At 45.5% G+C, this 12500-nt stretch overlaps 1 protein-coding gene and 1 non-coding gene across 4 annotated transcripts in view; both read right to left on the minus strand.

The window, feature by feature from the left end:
- Window positions 1-12500, minus strand: part of LOC143295255 (NACHT and WD repeat domain-containing protein 2-like) — a 92018-nt gene that overhangs the window by 43672 nt on the left and 35846 nt on the right. For all 3 annotated transcript variants that reach the window (XM_076606838.1, XM_076606840.1, XM_076606839.1), the window contains one exon: window positions 6585-6731. In XM_076606838.1, coding sequence (XP_076462953.1) covers window positions 6585-6731 — 147 coding nt within the window. The remainder of the gene's footprint in view (window positions 1-6584; window positions 6732-12500) is intronic.
- Window positions 11492-11565, minus strand: Trnan-guu (transfer RNA asparagine (anticodon GUU)). Its single transcript has one exon. It is a non-coding gene; the product is annotated as a tRNA-Asn (tRNA).

The following is a 12500-nucleotide window of genomic DNA, read 5'->3' on the forward strand; positions in this document are numbered from 1 at the left end:
ACGCTGAGTTGCATGTCAGCTTCAGATCCAGCGTTGAGGGCACAATCATCAGCAAACAAAAAGTATTTGATGATGTCTGTCATGACCTTCGTTTTTGCTTGAAGCCTTCTGAGGTTAAACAGCTTGCCATCTGTTCGGTACTTTAGGCCGATTCCAACATCGCCATCTCTGAAGGCATCAGTAAGCATTGCAGAGAACATGAGGCTGAACAGCGTTGGAGCCAGGACGCAGCCTTGCTTGACACCATTTGTGACAGCAAAAGGAGCAGATGTTTCGCCATTGTCCTGGACTCGAGCCTGCATGCCTTCATGGAATTGGCTGACCAAGGAAATAAATTTCCGAGGGCATCCGTACTTGGCCATGATCTTCCACAGTCCCTCTCTACTCACGGTGTCGAAGGCCTTAGTGAGGTCGACATAGGTGGAGAACAGATCAGCATTTTGCTCCTGACATTTCTCTTGCAGCTGCCTTGCAGCAAACACCATGTCGGTGGTTCCGCGCTCTTTCCGGAATCCACATTGGCTCTCAGGCAAATGACCTTGGTCAAGGTGTGCTGTGAGGCGGTTTAGTTGGATCCTGGCAAGTATCTTGCCTGCGATGCAGAATGACAAAAGCAGAGCGGCTGTCAAAGAAATTCTTTAGAATCGGCAGTTGGAATTGTTCCAGCGCGAGAATGAGAATCTCAACAATTAAGAAATTGGCATATGATTTTGACATTCTATGTCTCCAAGAGACCAGGACAAGTGCAGACAGACCAATACATTTTGAGAATTTCACAGTCTTTCAAAGGAATGAAGGAAGAGGGGTAGCAATCATACTGAACAAAAACCTAAAAAAACAAAGTTTCCACCATAAATCAAGAGAAATGGTGTAGCAACTCATGTGAATTAGTAGGGGTGCGTCTTGAAAAACCTGACGGAATTCACAAAAGCATCGTGCTCATCAATGCCTATGTTCACCCAGGAACCTGCACAACAAAAGAGGATTGGGCCTTTTTAGAGGAAATAGAGAACGAACTTGGAGACTCAGTCATCATTATCTGTGGAGACCTTAATGCAAGATCGAAGTTATGGGACCAGCGGAACAGTTTCAGTTTTCAGTTTCAGTAGCTCAAGGAGGCGTCACTGCGTTCGGACAAAACCATATACGCTACACCACATCTGTCAAGCAGATGCCTGACCAGCAGCGTAACCCAACGCGCTTAGTCAGGCCTTGAGTAAAAAAAGGTGAATAAATAATAGATAAGCTTACATAAATAAATAAATAATAATTATAATATAGAAAAACCAGCGGAACACTAACCCACAAGGACTCGCACTTGAAGGAATGATAGGGGAAATTCTTCTTAGCCCATTAACAACCACATCCCCAACTCGCCTTGGAACAAGACAAGGGGACAGTGACAATGTGATCAACATCGCTCTAACATCTCCAAAATTCAGAGCAGAAATGAATGCAGAGACACTTCCACACCAAGGCAGCGACCACCTCCCGGTAGTTTTCAGTCTACAGAAACTGTCAGATAAACCCTGTATGAAACCGCGTGATCCATTTCAGTATGAAACCAAAGAGACAACCATCATCGAAAAATTAAGACGCAGAAGAAACAAAAGAACGGCACTGAACAGGATGCAAACTATTCAGCCCCCATGGTGGAATACCGACACACAGAGAACCTGGATAGAAAAACATGCGGCTGTCAAACTTTGGCAAAAAGAAAAACAAAACTATCTCCGGACAAAGATATTGAAACAAAAATGAAAGAAAAAACTAAACAGTTTGAAGTCATTGCTCAAGAGGCCAAAAATGACAAGTGGAAACAGTTTTGCGAGGCACTCAGTTATGACACAACATTGACAGAGTTCTGGCAATTCTATCGTCGCATGGAAGGGAAAACGTGCACAACAACAACCCCAGACATGTTAGACACTGACGGATCCAAGCTTAAGACAAACGAAGAAAAAGGATCTGCCCTGCTCAAACGTTTCATACAACAGAGTGATCAAAGAAACTTAGATGAGAAAAAGAAATATGTTGAGGAGTTAAACCAAATCCTTATGCAGACTGGACCCGATCATGACTTGACAATAGATGATCTAAACGAAGCAATAGCTAAATACAAGAAAGAATCGGCTCCTGGCCCAGACAAAGTTCGCTACTCGGACATCAAGGAGCTATCGGAAAAAGACAGAAGCAAACTTTTGAATCTATATTAAAAAAAAGTTTCCACAATGGACATGTGCCGGAGGACTGGACACACAGCTTCTTAAAACCCATACCAAAACCAGGAAAGGACCATCGTCAGGTAAGCGGCTACCGGATCCTAACCATGCAAAACATTGCTGGAAAGCTCATGGAACACATGATAGCCAGGAAACCTGCAAGGGATCTTGAACACCGGCACACTCTCTCTTCAAATCAAGGTGGTTACAGAACAGGCAAGTCCACATGGGAAAATGCAGCTGCTTTTGCAGATGAGGTGTATGAAGGATTTCAAAGAAAAGAAGAGACACTAGCAGTAGCAATCGACCTTGAAGATGCCTACAATAAAGTCCAGTTTGCGCACCTCATGGAGCTGCTACTAAGGTATGGAGTAAATTTGACACTGACAAGATGGATAGCAGCAGCGCTTCAGGAAAGAACCGTCGTCCTACGCCTCGGAGATTGGATGTCTGCACCTTCTAAACTATCCATGGGACTGCCACAAGGGTCTCCGCTCTCTCCTGTCCTCTACAATGTATACACGAAGGGCCTTGCAGACTTAAAGAACAACGGAATAGTTCGGGTGCTTACCCTTGCGGATGAAGGCCTGGTCTTCAAAACTTCGAAGGATGTTCAGGAAAGAACTAAAGCCGTCCAGAAACAACTAAACAATATTGCTCAATGGTGCAAAGACACAGGATCTTCCATCAATCCAGCGAAAGCCCAAACGTTGCTGTGCACCCTCAACAACAGAACCGCGAGCAAATCACCACCACCTGTGTCATTCGACGGGATTCAGATCGAGAAAACTGAATGCCTACGCTACCTAGGAATACACTTCGACAGGATGCTGACCTTCCGAAAACATACGGAAAATACTGTTCTCAAATGCAAAAAGGGCCTTTCAGTCTTAAAAGCAATGGCAACCAAAGGTATTGAACAACGCCACCTCTTCCTGCTATACCAATCACTCGTCCTCAGTGTGATCGACTACGGACTTGGGCTAACAACACCATCTCAAAGCAACCTCCTAAAATTAGAAAGAGTTCAAAATGAAGCTATGAGGCTGATCCTTGGAACAACAAAAGACACGCCCACAGAAACCATGCGATACCTGCTTGACCTTCCTTCAGTGCAAGCCAGAAACAAGTTAGAACAGGTTAAGACCTACTTCAAAGCATTAGAAAACCCTCAAAACCCACTGCATGACGCAGTCAAAGAACCAAAAGGCAGCCGTCTAGGACGAGGAAGATCATGGATGGGGCAAGCAGAAGACACAATCCAGCTAGTATGCCGACTACAAGACCTGAAAGAAACAAAAGAATCGGAGAAAAACCACGTAAACCTCAACCATCTATTCAACACAGCCATCTCACCCACTCTAGGAAGACATTGTTTGGAATGGCCAGAGGACAAAACTGATGTGGAAGTGAAGCTACTCATAGAAGAAAACAGTAAAGAAGAGAACATCATCATATATACAGATGGCTCAGTCACCAAAGACCAATCCGGTTGGGGATTCACTGCGAAACAAAAATTAATGGAAAAACAATTAGGGAAGAGAATGCTGCCCACAAAGTCACAACCTCCAGCCTAACGATGGAAGTTGAAGCTGTGACACATGCCCTCCAGTGGCTATCGTCCATCCATACGCCAGAGAGAGGGAACGGCCATAAGTCTAAGATGAAAGGTATAGCACTATGCTTGGCAAATCAAACAAATATCGGCATCATTTCCAAACCAACACTGCGCAATTTTTTTCAAAACGGAGCACAGTCTCTGTGGGCTTTTCCAAATACAATAGACTGAGCAACACACTGGATGCCACGCTATTGGCATCAGAGATCTTTTCCCATCCCTCTTGCAGCCAATCAGTGGCAGCCTCTGTGCGTGTGTGTATGTGTGTGTTTGTGTGTACGTATGGGTCTGTGTGTTTGAGTGCGTTTGTGCATGCGCGAGGGTGTAAGTGTACACAAGTGTCAGGAAAGTTCTGTGCATGTGCGTGTGTGTGTGTGTGTGTGTGTGTGTGTGTGTGTGTGTGTGTGTGTGAGGGGGAGGTGTATATATATGTGTGTGTGGGGGGGGGGGGGGGGGGGGGGTTGGGGGATATGGGCGTGTGTGTGTGTGTGCTTGTACAAGTAAGTGTTCATCTGTGTGTGTGTGTGTGTGTGTGTGTGTGTGTGTGTGTGTGTGTGTGTGTGTGTGTGTGTGTGTGTGTGTGTGTGTGTGCCGTGGAAGCTGCGATACGTAGCCTAGAAATGAGTGTGTGGAGGAGGGGGTAGAGGAGGTGTAGGGTAATGTGTGTGTGGTGTGTGTGTGTGTGTGTGTGTTGGGACTCATGTACGTTTATGTGTATTTGACTGTGCTTTCATATCTGTGAAACTACATGTTTGGTGCATATCTGTTATGCATGTGTGGGTGTATGTGTGAATGTGTGTCTTCATGTTTTACATTTATTTGCTTATTTATCCTCATTGTTGTCTTATTTATTTATTTATTCATTATTATTATTATTATTATTATTATTATTATGACTACTACTACCTTTTTTATATTGTAATTATTTATTTATTTATCTATCTACTTATTTATGCACGCTTATCTATTATTTATTCACTTTTTTCCCCCTCAAGGCCTGACTAAGCGCGTTGGGTTACGCTGCTGGTCAGGCATCTGCTTGACAGATGTGGTGTAGCGTATATGGATTTGTCCGAACGCAGTGACGCCTCCTTGAGCTACTGAAACTGAAACTGAAACTAACCGTAAAAAAACAACAACAACATCAAAAAACCAACACACCCATGGAGACAGGTCTTTTCGCGTCCTAGCTTGGCTTTCAACACCTGCAAGTACCGACTAAAACTTGGAACAGGAGCGATCACCAGAAAGCTTCACGAACAGTTTCAGTTTCAGTTTCAGTTTCACTTTCTCAAGGAGGCGTCACTGCGTTCGGACAAATCCATACACGCTACACCACATCTGTTGAGCAGATGCCTGACCAGCAGCATAACCCAACGCGCTTAGTCAGGCCTTGAGTGCATGCTTACATATTTGTGTACCTATGAAAGGGGATTTCATTTTACGTAATTTCGCCAGAGGACAACACTCTCGTTGCCATGGGTTCTTTTTCAGTGCGCCAAGTGCGTGCTGCACACGGGACCTCGGTTTATCGTCTCATCCGAAAGACTAGACGCTCAGTTTGATTTTCCAGTCAAACTTAGGAGAAAGGGCGAGAGCGGGATTCGAACCCACACCCTCACGGACTCTCTGTATTGGCAGCTGAGCGTCTTAACCATTCTGCCACCTTCCTCCTTCACGAACAAGCAACAACAAACACTTCCCAATGGCAGGGTCTGAAAAAGTATGCATGTGTGCGTGACAGAAACCTGATTGAATGACACAGGAAAGGAATGAATGAATGAATGAATGATGAACGCCCAGTGGCAGCTTTCAGTCGGCTCTAGCCAGGTAAGGCAACATGTTGTACACATGACTCCCGTGTCTGTAAAGCGCTTGGAGCTTGGTCTCCGGACGAGAACAGACGCTGTATGTCCAGGCGATGAATAAGTGTCCATCACTCACTCATTCCCTCGACCGCTGGGGTCGTTGGGGGGATATGAGGAAGATGTCATAGCTCCCCACGCCGTTCTGTTGGCAGCTGTCGTGAGGAGATCTGGCATCGTCATTTTGGTCCATTCCTTGACGCTGTCGGACCAGCTCTTTCTCTGCCGCCCCCGTCTGCGCCCTCCCTCCATATCCATCCATAAATGTGTTTCATGGTCCAAAGTCTATGGAAATAAAGCCGACGTAGAGGAGAAGCCAAACAGCCCAGAACAGAGTGCGATGGCGAGGGGTCGTCGATGGCTTATGCTCCACCGGGAGCGATGGGCATAAGTGAAGTAAGTGAAGAGGAGAAGACAGAGGCAGTGAACGCTTCGCACAGTTTAGTGCTCATCGTTCATGTAACCCAAGCCTGGTACTTGTGCCTCCTGTTAGAGGATGTACGTGATGATGATATGGATACTCACATACACAGCCTATCCTCAGTCGGAGACCAAGCTCTAAGAGCTTTTTTTCCAAACACGAGGTCATTTGCACAACAGGCTGTCTTCCTTGAGCAGAACCGACTGACGGCTGTCATTTAGGCGTTCATCATTCGTTTCCTGTGTCATTCAATCGTGTGCAGTGCATGTGTTTATGTATATGGGAACGTGTTCGAATGTGTGTGTGTGTGTGTGTGTGTGTGTGTGTGTGTGTGTGTGTGTGTGTGTGTGTACGTGCGTGCGTGCGTATCTCTCTATGTGTGCGCTTCTGTGCCTGCGTGTCTGTCTGTCTGTCTGTCTGTGTGCAACACATCTACCGGACAAAACCCACGTGCTTACCGGTACCGGCGGAGCAGACGTAGAGTCTGACAAGGCGAGGCTGGCTGCAGAGGAAGTCCTGGTCCGATGCCAGACGTCCTGCCAACAGCTCTGAGGTCCGCGCGTCCATCTTCATGCCGTTCTTACGGCTGGTCACTGTCTTCAGCACTGTTGGAGAAGGGGGGCAGGAGGGGGGGGAGGTGTTGTGGTGGGGGGAGGACACGCACACACACACACGCGCACACAAACACACACACACACATGCGCACGTACAGACACACATACATACATAAGTACATACGCACACACACACACACACACACACACACACACACACACACACATACACACACACATCATTATTTATTATCTGTTGAATCACTGTATCGGTGTAGGTTAACATTTATTGGCAATACATTCAGGAAAGAGAGAGAGAGGGAAAAGAGAAAGAGAGAGAGAGAGTTGATCCAATATAATTAACAATACATTGACACGGAATCATTTTCATAGGGGTACACTTTTAGGAGCCCACGTCTTTTTAAGTGTCGCTGTCACTGAGATCGAAGCAAACTGCATGAAGGTTCGTTCAATCAGCAATTTGCAGCTAGGTCTTGTATTGGCTGGTTGATCTGAACGCGTGGAATGGAAATTGGGGGTGGGAGGGGGTGCGGGCGTGGGTTCGGGGTCGGGTGGGGGGCGGGGGGAGTGTGTGTGTGTGTGTGTGTGTGTGTCTTTGACTCTGTGTGTGTGTGTCTGTGTGTGCGTGAGTGAGTGCATTCGTGTGGGCGTGCGTGTGTATTGGTTATGATTATATGTTCGTGCGTGCATGCGTATGTTTGTGCATGTGTGCGTATACATGTGTGTGTGTGTGTGTATGTTTGTGTGCGTGCGTTCGTGCGTGCGTGCGTGCGTGCGTGCTTGCGAGTGTACGCCATACTTCATTGGCATCCCGGCTCGGCATACTTCCAAAAGCTTTCTTCTGGCGGCCAAAACGTGTATAAAAAATAATAAAATAAAGAAAGAGAGAGAGAGAGACAGAGACACAGGGAGAGAGAGAGAGAGAGAGAGAGAGAGAGAGAGAACACGCGAAAGGAAAGGCGCTTAGGTTATGTAACAATGAAAACAGGGATCTAAAAGATCAATAATCGATTAGAAGCATTGACGCTGGTGTGTGTTGGGAAACGTGCTATGGTTGGATTATGGCGCACAGTGAGAGTGAGTAGTTTATACTATGACGTGAACGGGACAACACGCTCAGTCCGTGAGGAGAGTATATTACACTTATTACCACAAACCAAAAAAAAAAAAGAGTGATATCAAAAGAACGGGGGGGAAAAAAAAGAAAAAAAAAAGGCCACACACGCGAACGCACACAAATTAATGCACATTAATTTACGTCATTTCCTTTACGATTGACAACATTCTTGTCCATATTAACAGACATAATGTTTTACGGAAAAGAAGTACAATAGAAGGAACGATTTTTTGTTTTAACTATAAAATACATTTTAACAATATTCTGTTGTTTTTGTTTTTTGTTGTTGTTGTTGTTTTGTTTTCAGTAAACAATAAGTGGAATTTAATGTTTTTTGGACGAGTTCTATAATATTCAGATAAACATTCTTTGTGTGACGCCATCAAAAAAAAAAAAATTTTTAAAAAAAAGGGGGGGGTGGGGGGGGGACACACAAAAACCAATAGTGAAACTCATGAACAATGTCGTTTGTGGGGCATTTATCACATAATAATTATTCTTTCGTTTCCAGGTAAACTGTCGAAGCGCTGTCAACGAACGTAGGGGATCTATACTTGGGATCGTAGGGGATTTATACTTGGGATCCCTTGTGAGTCACTCGGCTACGTAGTGATATGAGTAGTCCTTGTGTTTGAGAGAGTAGAATTCGAAAAGCTTGCGGCAAGTGGGCTGCCCTTTTTCGAAGTTGAGGAGTACTCTTCAACAGGACGCCTCTTAACTCTCTCCATACGACGACGTTAACAGCGTTTGATCCCAATTACTATCATCAAAATATTGCAAGCGGAAGGCTCTTACACTGAAGAGGTGAATGTTGACAAAGAATACCACAATTCCGACGACGGAAGCTACAGGTTGGGTCATTCAGACACCCACTGGACATCCGAGGGGTCTGTGTAGAGGAGAAGAGAGGACTGGCCGTACTGAGTGAGTTAAAGCAGCTGAACTGAAGTGAACAGGATCTAATGTGATTTTTGCTTTCATGAACCTGTCAGATCGCTGACAACCACTCTCTTTGAACGATGAGCTTTGCCGACCCGCTGTTGAGAAAATCGTCACACCCCCTCCCCCCTCTCCCCTTCCCTCTCAAAGGAGCAGTGCCTCTTGACATGATCTGTCGTCACTACACTGACTTTTTCTTTAGGTGTGTGTGTGTGTGTGTGTGTGTGTGTGTATGTGTGTGTGTGTTTAAATGTGTGTGTGTGTGTGTGTGTGTGTGTGTGTGTGTGTGTGTGAGTGTTCGCGCGCGTGTGTGTATGTGCAGATATAAGCGCGTAATTGTGTGCGTGCATGTGTGTGAAGGTTAGTGTGTGTGTGTGTGTGTGTGTGTGTGTGTGTGTGTGTGTGTGTGTGTGTGTGTGTGTGTGTGTGTGTGTGTGTGTGTGTGTGTGTGTGTGTGTGTGTGTGAGTGAGTGTTCGCGCGCGTGTGTGTATGTGCAGATATATGCACGTAAGTGTGTGCATGCATGATGCATGTGTGTGAAGGTTAGTGTGTGTGTGTGTGTGTGTGTATGTATGTATGTGTGTGTGTGTGTGCGTGCGTGTATGTGTGTGTATGTGTGTATGTGTGTATGTGTGTGTGTGTGTGTGTGTGTGTGTGTGTGTGTGTGTGCAGTGCGTGCATGCGTGAGTATGCACAAGTTTTAATATTGATATGCACTTGTATGTATCTTATTTCTACTCAGTGTATCTGTGTTTGTGTATGATTTTCGATTCATGTTCGTAGTATCTTGTTATGTACTATCCCCCCCCCCTCCCCCCCCCCCCCCCCCCCCCCCCCCCAATATTCCTTGTGACCCCGGTACACTTGGTAATAAAGACATATCCTATTCTATTCTGTTGTATTGGTCCCCAGCAGCATCTCGCAGAGCCAAGATACACATTAATAACCGAACTGCGCTTACACACCCACTTGATCCAACAGCTCGTTTATCCTTCTTCTGCGTTAGTGGGCTTCAACTCCCACGTTCACTCGTATATACGCGAGTGGGCTTTTTACGTGTATGACCGTTTTTACCCCGCCATGTAGGCAGCCATAGTCCGCTTTCGGGGGTGTGCATGCTGGGTATGTTCTTGTTTCCATAACCCACCGAACGCTGACATGGATTACAGGATCTTTAACGTGCGTATTTGATCTTATCCTTGCGTATACACACGAAGGGGGTTCAGGCACTGGCAGGTCTGCACATGTGTTGACCTGGGAGATCGGAAAAAATCTCCACCCTTTACCCACCAGGCGCCGTCACCGTGATTCGAACCCGGGAACCTCAGATCGAAAGTCCAACGCTTTAACCATTCGGCTATGGCGCCCGTCGCTCGTGTATCCAAAGTCCCAGCAGCAACAATATTATGCGTTTAGCTAAGACACCCGGCCCTTCCAGCCTTCGTAGGTTAAACACTCTCAGTCGCGTTTGTCCATGGCAGCTTTCAGAACCCCTGTGTGCTTGCCGAAGACCTTACCACTGTGACAAAGTCACTGCATACAGAACAGTTCAGTTCGGTTCAGTTTCTCAAAGAGGCATCATTGTATTGTGTTGTATTGTATTGTATTGTATTGTATTTCTCTTTTTATCACAACAGATTTCTCTACGTGAAATTCGGGCTGCTCTCCCCAGGGAGAGTGTGTCGCTATACTCCAGCGCCACCCATTTTTTTTTTTTGTTGTTTTTTTTCCTGCGTGCAGTTTTATTTGTTTTTCTTATCGAAGTGGATTTTTCTACAGAATTTTGCCAGGAACAACCCTTTTGTTGCCGTGGGTTCTTTTACGTGCGCTAAGTGCATGCTGCACACGGGACAGGCTCGGTTTATCGTCTCATCCGAATGACTAGCGTCCAGACCACCACTCAAGGTCTAGTGGAGGGGGAGAAAATATCGGCGGCTGAGCCGTGATTCGAACAAGCGCTCAGATTCTCTCGCTTCCAAGGCGGACGCGTTTACCTCTAGGCCATCACTCGGAGCTAATCGGGGCGTTCGGGGCTAATCCATTTACGCTACACCACCACATCTGCTAAGCAGATGCTTGACCAGCAGCGGCATACTGACTAATGCGCTTAGTCAGGCCTTACAGAAAGAAAAAAGATAAAAAAGAAAAAAAAAAGAAAGATAGAAAAAAAGAAAGAACAGCATTGTGGAATCTGAAGGTTCTCACACGTGGTTGACTCAGTTTCAGTTTCAGTTTCAAGGAGATGTCTGAGCGTGCGGACAAATCCATATACGCTAAAGCACATTCGCTGTGAAAAAAAAGGAAAAAGGAAAAAAAAAGACGCACTGATGAGGTCTTGAGGGCCTTTCTTAGTGTAGGTTTGTGTAAAGCATTAACAAAGAAAATTAAATAAAATAACAAGACAAAGTAAAATACAGTATATAGCTAAATGCAATGAAATATAGTGAAGGAAAGATAAGTAAAAGTTCAGTTCAGTTCAGTTACTCAAGGAGGCGTTACTGCGTTCGAACAAATCCATATACGCTACACCACATCTGCCAAGCAGATGCCTGACCAGCAGCATAACCCAATGCGCTTAGTCAGGCCTTGGAATAAATTATTTAAAAAAAAGAAGTGAGCGGATAGATTATGAAAAAAAAAGTTAAAAAAACAACAACACAAAAACCACCACCACCAACAACAACAACACATCAATACACACACACTAAAAAACAAAAAAAAAACAAAAAAAACCGTCCCTGGGTGGGCTCGAACCACCAACCTTTCGGTTAACAGCCGAACGCGCTAACCGATTGCGCCACAGAGACAGCCGTCAAATTATGCTGACCGCAGTGTCCTAAACCGATAAAGCTACCTCTCCTCCACCCTGGTTTCAAACTCCGAATGGGATTAAATTAAACCAGCTTGTTATTGAGTCGGCTGAGCCGGCGGCTGCGAGCAAGGACTCAAATAAGAGGATTAGACTTACTGTTCGTCAGCGTGAGTCAAGGTTAATCAAGGCTCAATATTGTGTATAATGACTTATATACTGGCCTAAGTCTTTAGCCGTGTGTCTAATGAATTATTATAATTATGTGCCCAAATATGCGGCACGTTACATATCATGTAATGCACAGTGTCAGCGTTCGGCGGGATTCATTGATGGAAACAAGAACTTACCCAGCAAGCACACACCCCGCGGAAAACGGAGTATGGCTGCCTAAATGGCGAGGTGAAATACTTGAAACATTCAAAACGGTCATACACGTAACTTAAATGTTACACTGTGTGTGTCAGTGTGCCAGTGTGTGTGTGTGTGTGTGTGTGTGTGTGTGTGTGTGTGCGTGCGTGCGTGCGTGTGTGTGTGTGTGTGTGTGTGTGTGTGTGTGTGTGTGTGTGTGTGTGTGTGTGTGTGTGTGATAGGCTGAAAACTAATTGAATGACACACAGAGGAAACGAATGATGAGCACCCAGTGGTACAACTGTCAGTCAGTCGGCTTTTCCCAGGAAGGCAGCAGCCTGTTAATTTTGTGTGGAAATGACACCACAGTGTTTGTGAAGCGCTTGGAGTCTATGACCGAGGATAGGCAGCTATATAAGTATTCGTATCATCAGTCATTATCAAGTCTGTCAGTGCTGAGTCGTAACAAGCAGTTGTAGACTATATTAACTTCGACACGACAGCCTGTGCAAGACGGTACTGGGCACTCATCATTCGTTTCCTGTGTCATTCAATCAGGTTTCAGTCACTGCGTGCACAAGT

The sequence above is a fragment of the Babylonia areolata genome, chromosome 20 (assembly GCF_041734735.1).
Source record: "Babylonia areolata isolate BAREFJ2019XMU chromosome 20, ASM4173473v1, whole genome shotgun sequence".
NCBI classification, from domain to species: Eukaryota; Metazoa; Mollusca; class Gastropoda; order Neogastropoda; family Buccinidae; genus Babylonia; species Babylonia areolata.